The following is a 23,776-nucleotide window of genomic DNA, read 5'->3' as shown; positions in this document are numbered from 1 at the left end:
GCACCCCCCCCCCCCAAATTAAGAACAAACCCTGCACTTTACATCAAAGCTCACTTTATGGAACTTTAAAAAGTGAAGAATTTTCCAGATTACTTTCAGGCAATTGAGGAAAATAATAGTCCAAAAAATGTAGACTAATAACAAGAAAGACAAATAAAACTGTAGAAAGCACAGGCCTGCAGCAGAACCAGAAGACAGAGAATGCTATAAACTTTAAATTATGTGTAAGTAGAAAAAGAAACACTAAACCCAGGCAGAACTCATGCTTCTCTCATGCTTCTGCTGCAAGCCTTTGCGGAGAGCAATTCTGTTTGGAAAGAAGAAGAGAGGAGCAGGGGAATATCAATTTAAAGTCACTGCTGGAAAGAGAAAGTCCATCTTCAATGTGAATATACTGAAGAAGGATCCTTGTATGTCACTGCACTGACTACAGGAAAGGAACATAAAAGTTTATAACTTTTCCTAAATACGGAAAGAAATGGAAAAAAAAAAAAAGCAAAGTGAAAAAAAGCAAAGAAAACATATCATACAGAGAAAGAAACAGAGTTATTGTATGTATGATATTTTACACATAATAATTAAACACAACAAAATTAAAACCAAACATGTGTCATAACAATATATGTGAATGAATCTGACTAACCTAGTATAAGAAAAGGATTTTTAATTGGCCCAGAAGGCAAGGCCCAACTTTCTGATGTATACAAGAGACACATCCAATTTAAGTGATTCAGAAAGGCTAAAATAAAGGGATGGTGAAAGGTACACCAGGCAAATGGGAAAAGAATGAAAGTAGGGGGTGTAAGCCTGATTCAGGCACAGTACAATTCAAGCTAGAAAATATTAAAAGTGACAAAAAAGACATTTTTAAAGGCTAAAACCACAATTTGCAATGCAGATATAATAACTATGAATATCTATGTACCAATTAACATAGCAATTAGCTTTATGTAACAGAAACTATGGGAAATGCATGGAAAAGTAGATAGAAGAACATTAATAATTGAAAACTTAAAAACACACCTCTCAGAACAAAACAGGTCACGTAAACAAAAAAAAAATAAGTAAGCATACAGAAGACACAAACAACAAAATCAATAAGGCACATCTTATGATTATATACAGAACTTCACACCCAAATACTCTTTCTTCTCAAAAGCACGTGGAACATTCATAACAACTGATCAAATATTATGCCACAAGGAAGCAACAGTAAATTCCATGAAGTAGAAGTATTACATGCAGTGCAATAAATTAGAAATGAATAGCAAAATAAAAATCAAAAAGGCCCTTCCATCTGGAAATAAAAACCACACATTCTTCTATTAAAAAAACTTTTAGGCAAAGGGAAGTCTAATACCAAAATTACAGAATTTCTAATAAACAATAAAACACAAATTTTTATAATCTGTGAGATACAATTAAAGCAGTGATCAGAAGAAATTTTACAGTCTTAGACACTAATATCCATAATAATCAATAAAAATGAAGACTAAAAATAAATGAATTAAACTTCTAGTCCAAAAGCAAGAAAATGAACAAAAAAGTTAACCTCATGGAAGGAAATAATAAAGGTGAAAGCAATAATTAATAATGTAGAAAACTGAAAGCAATAGATGTAAGGATTTGTGTCTTTGAAAAACATTAACAAAATATGCAAAAACCTCTAGCTAACCAAATCGAGACGACACCAGGGAAAGTCCACGTGGCCCCTGAGCCCACAACTAGGGAGAGTGGGTAACATACTTACGCACACAGAAAGGGGTCTTGCCCGACCAGTGATGATCCTGCTGGCAGATGCGCACGGACATGCCGATGAGCCGGAAGCCAGCGTTGCACTGGTACACCACGCTGCCCCGGTAGTTGTAGTTCTCCCCGTTGATGTGCCCATTGACGATGGGCTCAGGAGTCCCGCAGTGGCCGGCTTTGGTGGGACATGGGGAAAGAGAGTAAACTGGAGAGGAGCTGCTAGAAAAGGAGGTGGGGCTTGATCAGGGCCAGGACAGACAGGGAGGGTAGGGAAAAGGACCATGTTACCCAACCACCCATCGTTTCTCCCATCTCCCCCTGACAGCAGAACCAGGAGTGACTTCGGGAATCCTAGACGTGATAGAAATTGTGTTGAAGGCTTGGCAAACCCAAATCCCAAGGTTGCATGCCAAATGACTCTCCATCTCTGAGCTTTAGTTTCTGCGTCTGTACACAGGTGAGAAATGATCACTGTTACCGCCCTGCCTCTGGAATCATCCCTCTCTTTTTCTCATCATCCAGGATTTCTGGAGCATCTACTGCATGGGGAGCACTGTGGTCTACATTAAGGCAGTCAAACCTGGTTGTGCTGAAAATAGCCATGTACGAACAGGTGGCATGGCTAAATTCACCCTTCCTTGTCCTTGAATGGCAAGGAACACAGACAACGTAAACCTAGGTGAGTTATTTTTGTTAAACAGTGTTTGGGTAGAATGTATTCCTACTGTTTCCATTAGCATTTTTGGCTCTGTGTAGAAATAACTCATAGCTGCATCTCTAACAGAGGCCTGAGACAGTGGGAGGGAAGTTTTTTTCACTCTGAAACAGATTATCCAATCCATGCTATTGGGTCTGTGTAGCTGGGACCCTCCTTTGGACTTGAGGGGTCCAAGAAAGGATTGAGAGAAGACAGAACTTTAGAGTCTAAGGTTTAGGCAAGGAATAGATTAACCATGGAGGAAATGATAACTTAAAAAAAATTTTTTTTTGGAGCAGGAGGAGGTAAGTAGGTTTATTTTTATTTATTTATTAATGGAGGTACTGGGGATTGAACCCAGGACTTCAAGCATGCTAAACATGTACTCCCTCACTGACCTATACCCTCCCCCCAACTTTGTCCTCTGTAAGCCAGGTTGGTTTTTATGCTCTTGTCATACACCGACATATTTTTGTCATAAAACAAGATAATGATAAAAATGTATATATTATAATAAATAATACAGTACATGTAATACTATATATTTATAAAATACATATGTATGTAACATTTGCTAATATATAATAAAAATGGTATTTTAGGTGTGTTGCAGGACTATGTCTCTGTAAATTTCCCTGGAGGTTGAGATGGGGGCTTCCCCATCATACAAGGACCAATTAAAAGGGGGTGTCTTTTTGATCAGAATGAGAACCCCTCAAAGGTTTGTCTCATCAGACCTGAAGTCCTTTTCATTCTTTTGGGTGTTCGTAGGGAAGCTGGTTCAGGGGTTTAGTCACAGTAGACGCCCCATAGCTAGTGTCCGGATTAAGCATTTTATGGTAGTAGGCAAAATAGCACTGTTCAAAGATTGGGATCCAGCTTTGGAAAGATCTAACCTGTCCTGAGGAGGGGAAAATGGACGGGATAGGCCCGGGGAGGTCACTTACCAAGGCAGCGGACTTCGGAGCCACTCCAGAGCCCATTGGCCATGCACTCGCGCACCCTGGAGCCCACCAGCGTGTAACCGGAATTGCAGGAGAAGATGGCCGTTGCCCCGTAGACGGACAGTGTTCCAATGCGGTGCCCGTTGGGTGGGATGGGGAGCTCTCCGCAGGAGATGACTACAAAGATCACAAAATGCTCAGGAAGGCAGCCCCGAAAGAAGGGACACGTGTTGCTTCTGATTAGCAAGAATAACGACAAAAATAAGATCTGTTTACACATGACCAGAATATGGGTTGAGACAGTGACCGTTGTGCTGTTACACTGGGCCAGTGGTTCTCAACTGGAGATGTCACCAGAAGCACCCGAGGAGCTTTTAAAACATCCAGGCTGCACTCTGGACCCATGATTGACAATCTCTGAAGATATGATTCAAGCATGTGTATCAAAAAATATTCAGGTGGTTCAGATGTGCACCCTGGTTGGCAACCACTGCATCAGAGACATGGCAATTCTGTGGATGCTCCTTGCCTTCCAAGGCAGATGCTGCAGGTCAATTTCCCTGTCCCCTGTACTGAGCCCAGCAGCAGCCTCACACTGTTCCCCACAGAGCACTGCAGATGGTGGCTGGTAGACTGAGGTGAGGCCAACGGCCAAGGCTGTTATCATCGTAATGAGCTGTTATACGCTCCTGACTTCTACTCGGTTATGCTGCGGAGTCTGCACTTGGATGAACAGACAACAGTGTCTTGGGTCATAGACGTTGGGAACACACCACTTCTCCCACTCAAGCTCAAACGTCCCCCTGCTCACTGACAAGTGATCGCCTTCTGTCCCTTCACAAACACTTACTTTCCTCTACCACATTCTCATTGCCTGAGTCAGTGTCATCAGTACATCCCTATTGGTGGCTGCTGCCATGAGCCACTCAGATCCCCCTTTAGGACTGAAGGATTTCTTTCCCCACCTGCTGGCAGACAACCCTCAGCTGTGAGCCCTTTTCAAATTGCATTGGTTAAGAAGTCCTCTTACCCAAGGTCGCGCTCTCTTCCTGGGGCAGCCTGCACCCAGTGTTTGGTCAGTGTGGACATATAAAGGCCCCCTGTTCCAAGCTGAGATAATTCTGAAGGGCCACCCAGATTCAGAGCTCTTTATCAGCTGAGGCCTTCTCTGATACTGCATCAGAGACCACCTTCCCTATCTTCCCAGTCCTACTTCCCTCCCTCCCCTCCTCTCTATTCCTCTCCTCTCCGCACCTCTCCCCTCCCCTGCTCTTTCCTTCCCCCCCACCGTGGTGATCCCAAGAGCACTTCCTAACAAACCTCCATCTCATAGTTGCCTCCAGGGACCTTCACCTTTGAAACTATCTTAAAGAACCAAGGACAAACAATTCACAATGGAGGAGAGGCAGGTGGCTTTAGGTGGCCTGTCCCTTGTGCCACACTCATCCCTCCTACACATACTCCCATTATAGGTCTTACTCATCACATTTCATCATCCTTGCTTCTTTATTGTCTGCCTGTCTAGGAGACTGCAAGCTTCTTGTGGGCAGGAACCACAACTTCTTATCTTCATATCTCTACAATACCTGCTATGAATGTTGAATAAGTGAATTAGTGGATGCTCACCTGGACAAGGGCAACTTTTTAATAAGTTGACAAGATGCTAAGAAGTACTTCCTTAAAGGAGGAGGCCTCTCTCCAGCTCCTGATTCTAGGTGAGTGTTCAAAAAGAGGTTCACTGCAATCCCTGCTTATATCCCTCTTCTCCCTGTCCCCAGTCCAGCCCATGTATGAGACGGTTCAGGTTGGAGGCACAGTGCTAAACCTGCCCACCCTCCCCTCCTGGCCTTACTTTGGCAGGTGGGCAGAGAGTTGCCGAGGCTCCATTTGCCGTTGGCCTGGCAGCGGATGACCCTCTGGCCGGTGTAGTAGTAGCCGGGGTCACAGATGAGCATCAGCTGGGCCTGGAACTGGTACTGCATCTCAAAGATGAGCCTCCATCGGCCGTGCTCCACACTAAGGCTGCTGACATCGGGACAGGACACCGCTGGGGAGAGACGAAGAAGCAGACAGGAGGATGAGTTAATTAGTTATGGAAGACACAGGCAAGAGTCTGGAGCTGGGGACTGGGAGACCGTAGTGCAGTGATGATGAATCCAGAGTCTTCAGTCCCCAGGATGTGAGCTGGGTGGGGAATGCGGCAAACTGGGGTGGGCAGATCTGCTAAAAAAAAAATAGAAAAGTAAAGAAAAAAAAAAAAAGAAAAAGAAAAAGGGAGGTGGCACTCAGTCAGTGTTGACTGATGGATGTTAAGACTGCAAATTCCAATTGGTCAGGTCTGCCTTTTTCAAGAGAAGCTAGAAAGATAAATTTTTATGTAAAATTTCCTGATTTAAAAATGTTGGGGGTAGGTAGGTATTGCTCAGTGGTAGAGCACATGCTTAGCATGCATGAGGTCCTGGGTTCAGTCCCCAGTACCTCCATTAAAAACAACAACAACAACAAAGAATTGAAAATCAAATAAAGCAAATACATTTAAAAAAACGTTGGGAAGAAATTAAAAAAATTTGCATAGGCCAAAGGACCAACACAAAACAAAAGAAAGACACAAACCCCTGTATCTTTGGACAGGCTATGGCCCATGAGGCATCCAGTTTGTGACTCTGGCCTTAAGCTGAACTGTGTATCTGTCATTTCAGAGTTTTGTGGTCAAAGGACACTCATGCAAACTTTCTGATAGTTCTTCCATTTAAAGGAAGTGGACCAGTTATTCCTAAGTTCTGTGATGGTTTATGGAAACATCTCAGGGAACAGTGGTCTCTCAATGCTTTGAGAGCCAATACAAATGGGAACCCAGGTTGGCAGATGGCACTACCTACCCGTCTCAGCCCCGAGTCCCCGACCTCTGTGTGAATGCTTTCCCCCATCACTGAGTTTTTAGCTCACTCCTTTGCCAGGACGATTTTCAGCTGCTTACCCAGCCCCTCGCCACACCCGCCACCACTACTCCAGGACTCACGGACACACTGCGGGGGGATGTTGCTGTTGCTCCACAGGCCTGTCTCCAGACACTCCGCTGTGGCCTCGGCACCTGCCTGGAGGTGGTAGCCTTCGCTGCAGCTGTACACGGCCTTGGTCCCCACTGTGTACTCTTTCCCAAACACCATTCCATTCTTGGGGGCCTCGGGAAGCCCACAGGAAAGAGCTAGTGGAGAAAAAAAACGTCATGAGCACATCTGCTTCAAGATGGTGTCCTGAGAACACATTTTAATCTTTTTTTCTCCCCTGAGGCCCTAATAAAATTATAGTAAAGACTAATAACAAGGAGAGGCCTTATAACAAAAAAGGAAATGGGAAGACCATCAGCAGAGGAGGTGGAAAAAAACTTTGGAGGGTGAAATGCAGATGAAATGTGTTGACCGATTAAATGAAGTCAAGAAGCTGTAGCACAAAACAAATGGGAGGGAGCTACCGGCTGAGACCAGTCCCCCATCCTTTCCTACAGATACAGTGGAGAGACATCCAGGCAGCCGTTCTCCCAACTAAAGAGAGAGGGTTTTCTTTCCCACTTAAGGAAAAGAAAGAAAAAAGAAAAGAAAAGAAAAGAGAAGAGAAGAGAAGAGAAGAGAAGAAAAGAAAAGAAAAGAAAAAAGAAAAGTAAAGAAAAGAACTTCCTTGAGAGAATTAGGGATGCTGAGTAGGAGTAGGCATCCCAGAGTAAAGCCCCCTTTTTTTAAAACCGCTTTTTATTTATTTATGTATTAATTTTACAATATCCTATTTTTTAAACTGAAGTGCAGTTGATGTACCACATTATATGTTATAGGTATACAATATAGTGATTCAGAAAGTTTTAAAGGTTATACTCAATTATTATAAAATACTGGCTGTATTCCCCATGTTGTACAGCACATCCTGTAGCTTATTTTTATACCTGATAGTTTGTACCTCTCAATCCTCCACCTCCCTCTTGCCCCTCCTCCTTCCCTCTCCCCACTGGTAACCACTAGTTCCTTCTCTACATCTGTGAGTCTGTTTCTTTTCTGTTATATTCACTAGTTTGTTGTACTTTTTAAATTTTTTAATTTTTAAAAATTTTATTGAAGTATAGTCAGTTTACAGTGTATTTTTTTAGACTCCACATGTAAGTGGTATCTTACAGTATTTGTCTTTCTCTGTCTGGCTTATTTCACTTAGCATAATGCCTTCCAAGTCCATCCATGCTGTACACCAGAAACTAATATGACATTTTAAATTAGCTAGTAAATGTTAGCCATTATATATAAAAATAGATTAAAAAAAAGTTTCTTTTGTATAGCATAGGGAACTATGTTCAATATCTTGTAATAACCTTTAATGGAAAAAAAAAGAAAACCAATATGTATGTATATGCATAACTGGGACATTGTGCTGTACACCAGAGACTGACACATTGTGACTGACTATACCTCAATAAAAAAATTAAAAAATAAATTAGCTAGCAAGACTCTTAATGCAAGGATTTAAGGGCTCTCCGCCTAAAGGCTGCTCCTCTGTCTGCTTATCTCTACCACATACTCAACTCAACTTCTTTTTTTTTTTTTTTTATAATATAGTCAGTTTACAATGTTGTATCTCAACTTCTTATTCATGGGAGAAACCCAGTAGGTAACAATATCTGCGGATACTAACAACAAAGGTAATCCACATCTGTTACCTGGGAAAAACAACCTAGCCTTTACTTAAAAATATGAATCGTCAAAAATCACTATGCACGTGAAGAAAACCAGCAGCAGGAAGAGATGAACAAAGATAAGATTAAAAACAGGGGGAAAAAAAGTCTCTCCTAGGAAACAGACTTAGCTTTGGTAATAGAAGACATATAATGGTTAAACATCTGATTGGTACTATCTTGAGAAAGTCAAGGTGACATTAATATATAAAATGCGAACAGAGTGCTTTGAAAAAGAACAACAAAAAAATGAACAAGGAGGGGCTCCTTTAAGTTAAAAATATGATCACCAAAAGAAGCATTAAATAGAAGGGGTGAAGGGGCAGAGATTAAAAGAAATTTCCCAGAATACAGACCAAAAAGACAGAGACTGAAAAATGAAAGAAAAGGACCAAAAGCACAGGGGATCAATCCAGGACGTCCAACAGTCAACACGTCAGGGGTCCAGAAAGAGAGAACAGGAAAGTGGAGAGGATGGAATTATCAGAGATGAAAGTTCCCCAGAGCCGAAGAGACAGTCTTCAGACTGAAAGGGGCCGAGGGCAGCACTTCTCAGCATCCCTGGCCTGGCCCTTCTGTCATGAATAACCAAGAGGACAGAAGATAACGTTTCAGCCTGAGAGACTAAAAGGCTGTCTTGTGATCTCCAGGCCAAAACGCAGTCCCCACAAGCCAGAGGTAAGAGGGACACCTCCTGGAGGTAGGAGAGGAGGGGACAGAGTCACAAAGCTTGTGGTGGAGTGAAGTCTCTGAGGGAGAGGATGGGTGGTGAGAGCACCCTCCCTTCAAAGGGCCACGGCATCTGTGTTCTCACAGCCACAGTCTCCGTGGAGGCAGAAGTGAAGAGCACCTTCTGGGTGGTGGCCGAGGGTGCACGCTTGTCCGCATGGCACCAGGATTCCAGAGAGCAGGGACGGGATGGCTGAGAAGGGGCACACCGGAGGGGAGCGCGGGGCGGGGAGGAGACGCAGCAGAGAAGCATGGGGCTGAGTGGACGAAGCCTAGAGGGGCTTGGTTTTGGGAAGTGACAAAAGAGAGAAATGAGAGGCCTGGCTGGTTCCAACTGGAGTTTTGGAAAAAAGACTTGTCTGTGTTGATACCATTAGAGAAATGGAAACTAAAGCCAAACGACATTTGCCATTTGTCAGTTCTCTGTGATCTTTGCTTAGAGCATCAGACAGAATATTAAAGACGCATTGTTTCTGTTCTTTGAGAAAACTTGGGCACAGGCCAGAGAAGGTCATGAGGGTCAGAGATAACAGATGTCATTAAAAAGTACACCACTGTGCTGGGAACCAAAACGCAAGAACATCACATCAAGTGATTTCCTGTTTTTGTCTATATAATTGGTAAAAATTTTTTCTTTCTTTCTTCTTTTTAACGTTGTATATAATGTTGAGAATGTGGGAGAGAAGACAACTTTCACTTGCTGTTGGTGGAAATATAGGTGAAGGCAAACTTTCTGGACAGCAATGAGTATCAAAAGTTGTAGATTTTGGGGGGGGGTTTGATTCGACAATCTCATTTCTGGGAATTTATTTTAAGGAAATAAATATGGATGCTTACCAAGATGGAAGTATAATTTTAATAGAAGCATTGTTTACGGTAGCAAAAATACAAAAATCCAAATGACCAGGATCCTGGAATAAATAACAGTTTTTCTATGCAACCATTAAAAATACTGATGAGAAAGTGTATTTAACTACGTGATAGATGTTCACAAAACATGAAGACACTGACAATGCCATTTTTGTAAACAACATATAGAAGACCGCAGGAAATGTGTTGACATGTTAACAGTGGTGATCTCAACTGATGGGATTATAGATCATTTTTGCTTTTTCCTTTTGCATTATCTATAGCTTTTTTCCTTCAGATTTCTAGTCTGAATGTGCATTACTTTAAGGAAAAAAAAACCCCATAAATGATCAAAGGTATATATATACCATGCAAACTGGTATATATCTGAGGAGGGGGTAGTGGCTGCCCACCCTGCTGCCCTCTGCCCCTCACCTCCTCCGACCTGAGTTGGTGCTTCAGCCAGCCCAAGCTGCTTTGCATCTTTGTGATCTCTCTGGGAGTCTGTGGTTTTGCAAATGATCGTGCTGTTGCCTAGAATGTCTTCCTTGGCACCTCCCCCCCCCCCCCCCCCCCGCCACCGTCCCCCTTGCTCTATAAGCCCGAGCCCAGGCATCCCCTTTTCTGGCCTCCTAGCTGCCCAGAAGCAGGTGGGTACCCTCCGTGGGCTCTCTCAACGCTGTGCTCCTGATACAGCACCTCCTTCCTCTGTCATTTTGCATTTCTGCGGCTATGTATCCATCCCCCTCATTGCTCTGGAACACCGAGGCTGTGTTTTACATGTATGTCCATCCCCAGGGCTCCAGATATTATGGCTCCGTGACATACATCCACTGAAGGAATGAATCCATTACCAATGAGGAAATCCGCACTTGGCAGTGATCGGTCCTGGGAGAAGCCCAAGTTGTGAGTAGGAGCAGAGCCACCTGTCACCTCCTTCCCTCCTGCTTCTCACCTTGACAGAGAGGAATGGACTCGCTCCACAGGTAGTAGCCCTGGTGGTGCCGGGTACAAATGGCCATGCTGTGTCCCACCAGGCGGTAGCCAGCGTTGCAGCTAAAGTGGACGGAGCCTCCGGGCTGGGTGCTGGTCTGGCCCAGAAGGAAGCCATGGAGCGGGGCCCTGGGCAGGCTGCAGTAGGGAGCTGGACACAAGATGAAGGTCAGGGGACGATGCCCAGCGGGAAGGCAGAGATGGCCCTTCATGCAGGCCCGTCCCCTGGCTTCTCCCCCAACCCCTCTCCTTGTCTTCACCACTGCCATTTAGGAAGGCTTGAGTAGTCGATACTGAAAAACAGCCAATCAGTTTAGGGAAGCCAGGGAAAAGAAAAGAAAAGGAGAGAGGAGAAGAAAAGAGAAGGAAGGGAAGAGAAGGGAAGGAAAGGGAAGAGAAGACAAGGAAAAACAGCCACATGAAGCACTGGGTCCCCTTTGCAGCCTGGGGGCAGCACTGGTTCAGGCTCTCGACTCCCACCAGCTCCCAGTGAGACACAGGAAATAGAACCCAGCGGGGCTGGTCCCAGAAGGGTGTGACCGCAGGGCTGAGGACCCTGGAGCCAGGGCTGCACTCGGGTCCCACCTCTGACCTGTCCACAGGCCTGTGACCTGGAACAAATCGCCGAGGTGCTTTCAGCTCCTTTTCTCTCTCCTGTCCGTTGGGATCGGCAATACCTCCCTTACAGGTTTTGGGACAATTAAGTGAGGTCGTGCCTGTAAAGCCACCAGCCCCAGCGCAGGGCACTCAGTGCTCAGTAAACTTTGGTCCCTGTCCTGCTTTCTGTTGTGTAGCGTGGTGGCAGCAGGGCGAAGGTGACTATGACAAACCAGGACAGAAAATCCACAGTCCTCATTCCCCCTCAACATATGCCTTCAGCTTATTTCATTCATTCATTCATTGATTCAACAAACAGATATCGAGCGTCTATTCTATCCCAGGGACTGTTCTAAGTGCTGGGAATATAGCAGTGAAGAGAACCGATGAAAACCCCAGCCTCAGAGAACCTTTAACGAAAACCTCCCCCAGGGATCCTCAGGGGAAGTGCTGTGAGCCCGGGAAGGAAGGATGACCAAAGGAACACAGACAGCGAGCCTGTTCACTTGCTCTAAGAGTCCCTGGCCGGGGCTCCCAGGTAGACACTGGATAAGGTAGGATGAGGATGCAGGACCCTTTGTGCATCCTTCCCACAGTGCGGTCCTCTGGCCTCTTACGTGATCACATCCCTCTGCTGGTGAAACTGAGTTTTAAACACCTCCCTTCCAAGCCGGACGCGCTTCCTTGCTCCTGCCTTGCCGCCTGTGCCTTGAGCTACACGTCTACCTCAGTCAAGAACAAGCATCTCAGTTACAAAATCTACTCCATCACAAGGCTAGATGCCTGTGCCAATTACACGGCTCCACTGTATTTTCATTAAGGACTCACTGTCTCATCCTGTAATTAATTCACTTTCTACATAGCGTATGGACTGTAATTATAGCTGACTCATTACCCACCAACATGTGATTAATCTTTAAAAGCATCAAGGAAAGGGCAACCCCTTCATGGCTTTTAGTTCAGGGTTTAGCAACTAGCAGACAGAAATGCTACTAAAATGCCTTATGTCTTTTTTGTGTTAGAAACTTAGCTGGAATCTCCCTGACAGGTAGCTTAAAGTTTCTTTTTCATCATGAGGAAATGGAGACCTGACCTGAAGAGGCTGAGTGACTTGTTTAATAATCATCCAGCTCAGTTGGTGACAGAGCTGATCACCGACCCTGGGGGTCATGAAGCCACCATCTCTCTTGTGCGTGTGGAGGAAAGGGATGTGGGATCCACTTTGCAGAGGAAATGGATTCTGAGATAGCTTAGGTCCTCCTCCTCCCAGGCTCCCCGCAGCTTCCTCTGGTTGGCGCCCCGCTGAAGCACACCTAAGAGCTTCTTAAGATTTCAAATGGCCCGCTAAGTTTGGGCTGGCCTTCTAAGTTGGCAGGCTGTGAGAAGGGACGGACTGAGACAGGTGGTGACTCGGGCTGCCATCTGACAGCCCATCTAATCGATAGGCTTTCAAGGTTTGTCCAACATTTGTTTGGAATGTAGGCCAAATGCAGCCGGGGGCAGCCTGCTGAAGGGGGCCGACGCCTGGGGGGATTTGTCACGGTCTTAAAGCAATTCACATCTGTCTCTGAGCTCCCAGAGCCCAGCCAGCAGTTCAGTGGACCCACTGCCCTTCAAAATGGGCAGCAAGCAGCTTTTCAGATTTTCTTTCCAATGACAGACAGTAAACCCCATGATGGGAGTTCAGATAACTTTGATTTTTCTCCATCTCATTACCTTTCCAAGGATATTTTTGTGCCCCTTGTAGACTGTTGGCCAGTCATCCGTCTGGCTAGCGTGGCCCTTGATCTCACTCTGCGTATGAGATATGGCTTGCAGAGCAGGAAAGAGGCTCCTGGACTCAAAATACCACCTATCTTTTGCAGCCTGTCTAATACTGGTCAGTTGGAGACCTATGTCTTAGGGTTTTAGGGAACTTTTATTAACATTGCAACAGTGTTAGGGATAAAACCTCATACTGGCATTATAAGATCATGTATAATTAACTTATCCAAAAGACACAGACAGGCAGTATGAGCAGAAAGAGGGAAGAGGTTGAACGTGGGGAGAAGTACAGAAAAGGGGAGGAGGGAAAACATCAAGGACACTGTGCAGCCATAGGTGAGAGAGACTCACTGTGCAGTTGTAAGTGAGAGAGGCTTAGGGGAGGAGAGAGGCTGTCAGCCCCTAGGCCTGCGGAGGAGCTCCGCCATGGATAAGGAGATGCCCATGGCTTACTGGGGTGTTTTGGGTGGGAAACTTAAGGGGCTCAGGGGCTGCAGCCCTTCTCACAAGTCCTCATGTTCTACTCACCTGAGTACCGAATCTTAAAGCCCTTCCGATTGTAGGCGTGGTCTGACGACCAGCGCAGGTACACAGAGTTGCTTGAGCTGGTGACGACCAGGGGAGCCGAGTAATTGCCACTGAGGGCTTTCAGCAGAGGACTCTGTCCTGAGGGGCCTGGGGGGAGAGCGCGGACACAGGATTACAGACCATCACAGCTGTCAGAGACATCAGAGGTGATACCTTTAACATAACCACCTCCCATCTTCCCCTCCTCAAGTGAAGCCGCGCAGATGCGGGATGGTACCGAGCACCGTCACTGGCCCGTCTGCTCCTCTCCCAGCATCCTCGGGCCTTGCTCTAGGTGCTCTTTCCTCCTGAGCTCTAAAGCAGTGCTCCGAGACGTCCCTGCCAGTGCACAGCAGCTGGCAGTTGACATGAAATCCATGTGCCCCCCTGGGACTTGCCGAGGGCCAAGCAGCTGGCTAATTGGAAGAGCTAGTTCTCAACCTGGGAACTTTTTTACCTCCCCATCCTACTTCACTTGTGCAGACTAAAAACAGCTCAATGCCTGCCATATAGAAAAAATATTTATGTATGAATTTACTGCACTCAAGCTAGAGGAAATGTTATGCCTCAATGTCATAAACAACCAATCTCCCTGATGTTCCTTTCCAAGGCTCTTCAGGAAGGCCTCCCTCTTCTTTTCCCAAACTTAAATGTCTGGAAGTGTATCCTGAGGGGGCTGGGTCACGGGATGCAGAGTATACAGCTGGATAAATCCAAAACACAGGATTTATCATCCTGGAAAGAGCCCTGAGTGATGGTTCTAATATGCTGCTGAGACGGCTCTTGGGAGCTTGGCAGAAGTAATGGACCACGTTAAACAAAGCAGAGGCATCCGAACTGCTGTGACAAAATACGCAGGAAGGGGTCAAAAGGCTCAGGGAAATGGCACATCCACTGTGTTAGACCAGAACACCCACTAGCTGACCATGTCCTTCAGGAAGATCTGGAGGACACTCCGGCTCCCAGAGCAAAAAGGCATGCACAGGTGCGGGGGTGAGGACCAGCATCCCCCACAGCCCAAGTAACGGCCGCCGGCTGAAACTGACGGAAGGAGATGCTGGCGGAGCTGGGCCCCCTAGTACTGATGGGGAGGAGAGGGGCCTCAATACGCAGGCCAGGAGGAAGCACTGAATCGTCAGAAACAAGGGTGGCATAATCACTAAAGTGGGCAGCCAGGTTGGAATGCCAGCCACAAGGGCCTGATCTGCAGGATCCATGGAGATGGCTCACAGAACTTGGTATTCCTAAGGGCAAGAGAGATGGGCAGGCCATAAAAATACGAATAAAACAGATCATAAATATGCAACCAAAAGGGTATGGACAGCTCCAGTCCCTTGAATAATTTGGACACTTGAGCCAAGTTTCATTTCTTACTCCAGAACACTCTGGCTGAAGGAGAGGCTGGGTCCTTACGAAAAAGGACCCTGCAAAATAACACCAGGTGTATAGAGGAGTGATTGCCTGAGTCCTTATCCCAAAAGACCTACCACTAATAACTCAGGGAACTGAATACTGGAGAAAAGAGAATGTCTAGATATTTGGAAGACTTCTGTATATAAAGTGTGTGAATTGATGCTATTTGGGGCCCAAAGCACTAGCATGGCTCCTTTTTTACAACAGGGGTGTGTGTGAGGGGTGGGATGGTAAGAAATAGAGTCCTATCCTGGGTCCATCTCACAGTTCAAATTTAACCAAGTAGTAGCCTCAGCTTGCAGGAACTATGCCAGATGTAGTATCTTCATGAGAGCAGATTAACCTAGCCTTGGTTATACGGAATGCAGTTACTGATCTAACAATGCATGCTTTTCTATAACCACCAGAAAGGAGGATCATAAGCAACTTGCATTTACATGAAATAGACAACAATATACATCCAAGGTCTTGCCCCAGAGCTATGTTAATTCTCCTGGTCTGTCACAATGTAATATGAAGAGATGTGGACCATCTGGATATCCTGATATAGCATATTGATTTACTGTATCAATGACATTGGATTCATTGGATCTGATGTGCCAGAAGGGAAAATTAGTGTACATGCCTTTGCAAGACACATGTACTCCAGAGGGTAAGAGATAAATCCTACAAAGAGTCAGGTGAATTTTTTAGGAACCCGAGGCCTGGAGCATGCTAAGACACTGCCTCCAAATTAAAGAGCAGGTTATTGCACTTTTTCTTTCCTATCACCAGGAAAGAAGCAGTGTCTGGTAGAGCTCTTTGGATTTTGGAGGCAGTCTACTCTTCATTTGGGAGTAGCGCTATGACTCATTTATTGGTTGACATTCATGACATGCTAGCTTTGAGTGATGGCTAGATTTATGAAAGGGTGCTGGAGCAGGTCCAGGCTGTAAATACAAGCAGCCCTACTGTCTGGGCCTTACAACTCATCAGCTTCCATGCTATTGGGGTTTCTGTGGTAGAGAAAGACATTGTGTAGAGCACCTGGAAAGTTCTAACTGGGAGGCTGCATCATAGACTCCTAGGGTTTTGAAGCAAGTCTGTGCTATCTGTAGCAGGGAATGATTTGATTTACTTACCATCAAAGATCTCAAACTCATCATACTGCTTCTCACTGAGAAAGTACTCCACTGTGAGGGTGATGTTATACTCAGGCTCCACTCTCACCAGCCAAGAGCAGGTCTGGAACTGGGGATAACTTCCAGGGTAGCTCTGACTCAGGATCACACCCGTGGAGTCTGTCAGAAGCTCATTCGTTGGGCAGTGCACTTGGAGAGAGAAAGAGAAATACCAGGTACATGAGATGGCGATGGAACTAGGGTCAACATACTTGCTTTTCTCTGGTGCAAAAGACAACCAGTCAGTATCTGAGCACATTCAAACAAGATTCCAACACTCATCGTTATACTGCTCCATGGTGTGAGTTGATCTCAGATTCGGTGTCAGTGTTACTAGATGGCTGAGGCTCAGGCTTGGTCAGTTGGTTGGAATTAAACTACTTAGCTCAGATATGGGTTTTGGAGCAGGTGGGGATGATAGGTACATACAGACAACAGTAAGGCACCCTCAATCCAAGAGTTAAGTGGGTTTGATTTAGACAAAGAGAGTATAGGGCAGAGGCAAGCACATGGGATTTTGAGTCAAACACACCTGGATTTACAGTCCACCTCTGTCACTTACTACCTGTGTGGGTCTTGAACAAATTATTTCCTTTCTGTGCAATGGCTTCTCCATCTCCAATCTAGAAAGATAACACCTACCTTACAGGGCTGCTGTATTACACAGAAAATTATATAGTTATATATCATGTTATATGAAAACATATTACAGTATTACACTAAATAATATATTTAAAGCATTCAACATTGTGCCTCCATAAGTTGTAGAGATGATGGCAATTACACTAGGAACACAAGGAAACAGCAGAGTATGGCTGTGACTAAGATATCTAGAAAGAAATTGAAGATGACACAAACAAATGGAAAGATATTCCATGTTCATGAGTTGGAAGAATTAATATTATTAAAATGTCCATACTACCTAAAGCAATATACAGATTCAGTGCAATCCTTATCAAAACACAAATGGCATTTTTCACAGAACTAGAACAAATAAGCCTAAAGTTAATATGAAAGCACAGCAGATCTCAAATAGCCAAAGTAATCCTGAAAAAGAACAACAAAGCTGGAGGTCACACTGCCTGACCTCAAACTATACTACAAAGCAATGGTAATCAAAACAGTGTGGTACTGGTACAAAAGCTGACACATAGATCAATGGAACAGAACAGAGAGGCCAGAAATAAGTCCCCACACATATGGCCAATTAATCTATGACAAAAGAGGCAAGACTGTACGATAGGGAAAAGACAGTCTCTTTAAGAAATGGTGTTGGAAAAATTGGACAGCTACATGTAAAAGAATAAAACTAGACTATTTTCTCACATCATCTACAAAAATAAACTTGAAATGGATTAAAGACTTCAGTGTAAGACCTGAAGCCATAAAACTCCTAGAAGAAAACACAGTAAACTACCTACATCCTCTTTGAAATCAGTCTTAGATATATATAATATATATGTATAAATAAAAACATATAAATATATATATATATATATATAGCTATATAAATATATATATATATATTTGGATCTGTCTCCTCAGGCAAGGGCAACAATAAAAAAAATAAACAAATGGGACCACATCAAACTAAAAACTTTTGCACAACAAAGGAATCCGTCAACAAAATGAAAAGGCACCCTACTGAACGGGAGAAGATACTTGCAAAAGATATGTGCAATAAGGGGTTAATATTCAAAATATAAAAGAGCTCATACAACTCAAAAAAATCTGATTAAAAAAATGGGCAGAGGACATGAATAGACATTTTTTCAAGGAAGACATACAGATGGACAAAAGGCACATGAAAAGATGCTCAAGACAGCTAATTATTAGAGAAATGCAAATCAAAACCACAATGAGATTACCATCTTGCACCTGTCAGGATGGCAATCATCAAAAAGACAAGATTTAACAAGTATTGGCGAGGATGTGGAACAAAGGGAACCCTTGTGCACTGTTAGTGGGAATGTGAATTGGTACAACACTATGGAAAACATCATGGAGTTTCCTCAAAAAGGTTAAAAATAGAACTACCATATGATCCAGCAATTCTTCTCTATGGTATTTATCTGAGGAAAACCAAACCACTAATTTAAAAAGATTAAGCATCCCAATGTTCATTGCAGAAATTTTTTTAAAACTTACAATAGCCAAGGTATAGAAGTGACCTAAATGTCCACCAATAGATAAATAAACAAAGAAGATGTGGTATATATACACAATGGAATATTACTCAGCCATAAAAAATAATGACCTATTGCCATTTGCAACAGCATGGATAGATCTGGAGGGTATTATGCTAAGTAAAATAAACAGATAAAGACAAATACTGTATGGTTTTACTTATATGTGAAATCTGAGAAACAAATATAACATGTCAGAAACAGACTCACAGATACAGAGAACAAACTAGTGGCTGCCAGAGAAGAGAGGGGTCAGGGGTTGGGCAAAATAACTGAAGGGGATTTAAAGGTACGAATTACCAGTTACCAAATAAGTGGTAACAACACAGGGAAGTGATGTACAGCACAGGGAATATAGTCAATAATATTATAATAACTATATGGTACATAATCTACAAAAATATCAAACCACTGTGTTGTGCACCTGAGACTAACGTAATGTAAGTCAAATATACTTCAATTTAAAAAGGTATCTAAAGAAAAACATCCCACCCTAAGGAAGGTGGTCAGTGTGGAACTTACAAAAGGAAGAAGTGGAGGAGGAAGTTAGGAATTTTAAGAGAAAAAGAAAAGCAAATGGCTTCTAGGAGGAAACCAGCCTGGCTTTTGAAATGCTCTGGATTTCACTAACCTGATGACCTACAAAGGTCACTGAGGTGTGGTGATATCGGGTGTGGTGATATCTGAGTTCCCCTAGTCTGCTTTCAAGCTGTTTACCTTTCTACTTGAATCTGCCTCCATCAAGAGGAAACAGGCAAGCTCTCTCAAATGAGATTGGTGCCCAGATTTGCCTTCTTGTCTGTAATTTTTTCAGATTTAGGCATTAGTGTCTACAAGTTTTTGTTTTTTTTTAGTTTGGTTTTTTTTCCCCCCTAAGCTTGTGATGTCTAGCCTTTGAAGATTTAGTAGTATTCCTCTGTGAAACCATCTAGTCTTGATGTTTTTGGTGGGGTTTCCTCTGATAACATTCCCTATTTTATTTTTAGAGAATTCGGAAAGTATGAACTTTCTATCTATACTTGGGTCAATTTTATTAAATTATACCTTCTTCAATAATCATTCATATCATGAATTTATTGGCATGGATTTGTATAAAATAACCTCATAAGTGAAAAAAATTCTTTGGTTCAATGATTATATTCCACTTTTCCTTTCTTACTTTTGTATACTCTCTTTTTCCCTTTGTTCAGTTTACCTGATGGTTTGATTATTTTGCTACTTTTTGTTTCAGGTACTTCTTTTTATTTACCAGTAAGGCTGTTTTTCTGCTTATAACTCATTAATTTCTTCTTAAAATTCAAAAGGTTTGAGATATAATTTAACTACAATAAAATGCATGGATTTTTAAGTATACAATTTAATGAGTTTTGGCAAATGTACATACCTGTGTAACCACTACCACAATCAGGATATAGATTATTTCCATTATCCTAGAAGGTTCTCTTATGCCCTCTGCAATCAGCATGACCTGTCTCAATGCTCCAGGAAATTGATGGTGTTATTTTTATTTTATTTTATTTTATTTTCTTAACATTTTTTTATTGATTTATAATCATTTTACAGTGTTGTGTCAAATTCCAGTTTAGAGCACAATTTTTCAATTATACATGAACATATATATATTCATTGTCACATTCCTTTCTCTGTGAGCTACCATAAGATCTTGTATATATTTCCCTGTGCTATACGGTATAATCTTGTTTATCTATTCTACAATTTTGAAATCCCAGTCTGTCTCTTCCCACCCACCACCCCCTTGGCAACCACAAGTCTGTATTCTATGTCTATGAGTCTATTTCTGTTCTGTATTTATGCTTTGTTTGTTTGTTTGTTTGTTTGTTTTAGATTCCACATATGAGCGATCTCATATGGTATTTTTCTTCCTCATTCTGGCTTACTTTACTTAAAATGACATTCTCCAGGAGCATCCATGTTGCTGCAAATGGCGTTGTGTTGTCGGTTTTTATGGTTGAGTAGTATTCCATTGTATAAATATACCACCTCTTCTTTACCCAGTCATCTGTTGATGGACATTTAGGCTGTTTCTATGTCTTGGCTATTGTAAATAATGCTGCTATGAACATTGGGGTGCAGGTGTCATCCTGAAGTAGGGTTCCTTCTGGATATAAGCCCAGGAGTGGGATTCCTGGGTCATACGGTAAGTCTATTCCTAGTCTTTTGAGGAATCTCCATACTGTTTTCCACAGTGGCTGTACCAAACTGCATTCCCTCCAGCAGTGTAGGAGGGTTCCCTTTTCTCCACAGCCTCTCCAGCATTTGTCATTTGTGGACTTTTGAATGATGGCCATTCTGACTGGTGTGAGGTGAGAGGTGATACCTCATTGTAGTTTTGATTTGCATTTCTCTGATAATTAGTGATATTGAGCATTTTTTCATGTGTCTATTTATCATTTGTAGAGCTACAGTCATCAAGACAGCATGGTATTGGCACAAAAACAGACATATAGACCAATGGAACAGAATAGAGAGCCCAGAAATGAATCCACAAACTTTTGGTCAACTAATCTTCGACAAAGGAAGCAAGAATACACAATGGAATAAAGACAGTCTCTTCAGCAAATGGTGTTGGGAAAAATGGACAGCAGCATGTAAAACAATGAAGCTAGAACACTCCCTTACACCATATAGAAAAATAAACTCAAAATGGATCAAAGATTTAAACATAAGACAAGATACAATAAACCTCCTAGAGGAAAATATAGGCAAAACATTATCTGACATACATCTCAAAATTTTTCTTCTAGAAGAAATAAAAGCAAGAATAAACAAATGGGACCTAATGAAACTTACAAGCTTCTGCACAGCAAAGGAAACCAAAAGTAAAACAAAAAGACAACCTACGTAATGGAAAAAATTTTTGCAAATGAAACTGACAAAGGCTTGATCTCCAGAATATATAAGCAGCTCATACGACTCAATAAGAAGAAAATAAACAACCCAATCCAAAAATGGGCAGAAGACCTAAACAAGCAATTCTCCAATAATGGTGTTATTTTTATAACCATACATTAGTTTCACCTGTACCAGAACTTCATGCAATTAAAATCCTATATGTATTATTTTTGTGTCTTGTTTCTTTATGATTTTAGTAAGGCAATAACTTTACTTTGTCCTTGTGTGCCTGAAGATTTCATTAATTCATTCTCACTCATAATTGATAATTTACAATTATTTTTCCTGCTGCATTTTATCTTTAAGTAGGTATTACTTTTGATGCAAATAATGCTACAAGTCTGATTTATCTTTTCTCCATGATGGCTTTAACATTTTCTCTCTGTCCTTGATGTTCTATAATTGCACTGTAATGTTTTTAAGTTTGAATTTCACCAAGTTCTCCATGTTGCCATAGCAAGAAGCATGCTTCCGAGATAATAGAAAAATGTCTGATCCTAGTCATAGGAGACTAAGACTTCACTGGACAGGACTTTAGCTGAGGCAGAAAAGAGAAGGATAAGCCAAAAGGCAGAAGAAAGTGGTACATTGAAGAGATTACAAATGGAAAAACATCCTATATTCATGGTTTGGAAGACTTAATAGTGTTAAGATGCCAGTGTGACCCAGACTGATCTGTGGACTCAACTCAATCTCTATAAAAATCCCAGCTGGCTTCTTTGCAGATATTGACAAGTTGATCCTAAAACTCGTATGGAAATTCAACAGATTCAGAATATCCAAAGTAATCTTGAAAAAGAAGAATAAAGTTGGAGGATTCACACTTTCTGATTTCAAAATATATGATCATGCTACAATAATCAAGATAGTATGGTACTGGCATAAGGATAGTCTTAGATACAGATCAAGAGATAAGAATTGAGGATCAAGAACTAAATCCCCAAATTTATAGGCAATTGATTTCTACAGGGTGCCAACACAATTCACTGGGGAAAGGATAGTCTTTCCAGTAAGTGGTACCAGGACAACTGGATATTCATATGCAAAAAAATGAATTTGGACTCCTACCTCATGCTATACATAAAAATTAACTCAGAATAGATAATGGCCTAAATTTAAGATCAAAAACCATAAACCCTTAGAAAAAAACATAGATGTAAATCTTCTTGACCTTGGATTAGGCAATAATTTTAGATATGCCACCAAAAGCACAAGCAACCAAAGAAAAATACATAAATTGGACATGATTGAAATTAAAAACTTTTGTGCTTCTAAGAACACCATCAAGAAAGTGAAAAGAGAACCCACAAAATGAAAAAATTTTCTGAAAATCACATATCTGATAAAGGACTTGTATGTAAAATATATGTATATTTTTAAAATTCTATAATTCAATAATTAAACAGATAAATAACTTAAAAATGGGCAGAGGATCTGAATAGACATTTCTGCATACAAATGAACAATAAGCACATGAAAAAATTCTCATCATTAGACATTAGGAATATACAAATCAAAACAATGAGATACCCATTACACTCACTTAGGATGGCTGTAATTAAAAAGACAGATAATAATAATAGAGAGGATGTAGGAAAATTAAAACCCTCATGCACTGCTGGTGGGAATAGAAAAATGGTTCAGCCACTGTGGAAAATACCCTGACAGTTCCTCAAAATTTAACATAGAGTTACCATATGACCCAGCAATTCCTTTCCTAGATTTACACCTAAGAGATATGAAAACATGTTTCTCACAATAATTTGTGCATGAATGTTCATAGGTGCATTATTCATAATAGCTAGAAGTGGAAACAACTCAAATGTCCATCAGCTGATGAGTGGGTTAAAAAATGTGGTATATGTACAAAGGAATACTATTTGGCAACAAAAGGAATGAAGTACTGATACATGGTACAACATGAATGCATCTATAAAACATTATGCTAAACGAAAGAAGTCAGTCACAGAAGACCACACAACGTAGGATTCCATTTATACGAAATACCCAGAATAGGCAAATTCATAGAGACAGCAATTAGGTTGGTGGTTGCCTAGAACTGAGGGGGCTGGAAAGAAATGGGAACTGACAGCTAACAGGTAAAGGATTTTTTTTAAGTGGGGAGTGATTTACATGTTCTAAAATTGATTGTGATAATGGTTGCAAAACTCTGAATATACTAAAAACCGCTGAAGTATACAGTTTAATAATGGATGAGTTGCATGGTATATGAATTATATCCTGATAAAGCTGTTATCATAAAAAAGACTATGAAGGGTCACACCTTGGGAAGACAAGTGTGCCACTAAGACTTAGAGGAAAGTACGAGGCTGAGAACAGGGCGTAAATCTAAAGAAGACTGGAACCAGGAAGATATAGAAACAGAGCAAGAGATGAGAAACTATGACTGGAGCAAATCAAGGAGGTTCTGGAACCGATGAACCTGTTACTCACTTTTCCTGGGGGCTGGCCCCTTGGCATGTGGATGGGTCAACTCAACTGAA

The 23,776-nt window shown here is 42.2% G+C and overlaps 1 protein-coding gene across 1 annotated transcript in view; it reads right to left on the bottom strand.

The window, feature by feature from the left end:
* The window catches only part of CSMD2 (CUB and Sushi multiple domains 2), a 575,735-nt gene that overhangs the window by 51,041 nt on the left and 500,918 nt on the right, over window positions 1-23,776 (bottom strand). The window contains exons 47-53 of the mRNA XM_074376903.1: window positions 16,135-16,323; window positions 13,562-13,708; window positions 10,635-10,823; window positions 6,410-6,595; window positions 5,243-5,437; window positions 3,394-3,567; window positions 1,751-1,924 (exon numbers count right to left, since the gene is read on the bottom strand). Of these exons, the coding sequence (XP_074233004.1) occupies window positions 1,751-1,924; window positions 3,394-3,567; window positions 5,243-5,437; window positions 6,410-6,595; window positions 10,635-10,823; window positions 13,562-13,708; window positions 16,135-16,323 (1,254 nt within the window). The remainder of the gene's footprint in view (window positions 1-1,750; window positions 1,925-3,393; window positions 3,568-5,242; window positions 5,438-6,409; window positions 6,596-10,634; window positions 10,824-13,561; window positions 13,709-16,134; window positions 16,324-23,776) is intronic.

The sequence above is a fragment of the Camelus bactrianus genome, chromosome 13, assembly GCF_048773025.1.
Source record: "Camelus bactrianus isolate YW-2024 breed Bactrian camel chromosome 13, ASM4877302v1, whole genome shotgun sequence".
In the NCBI taxonomy this organism is placed as follows: Eukaryota; Metazoa; Chordata; class Mammalia; order Artiodactyla; family Camelidae; genus Camelus; species Camelus bactrianus.
Note: the sequence above shows the minus strand (reverse complement) of the source record. Positions and strands in the feature narration are given on the sequence as shown.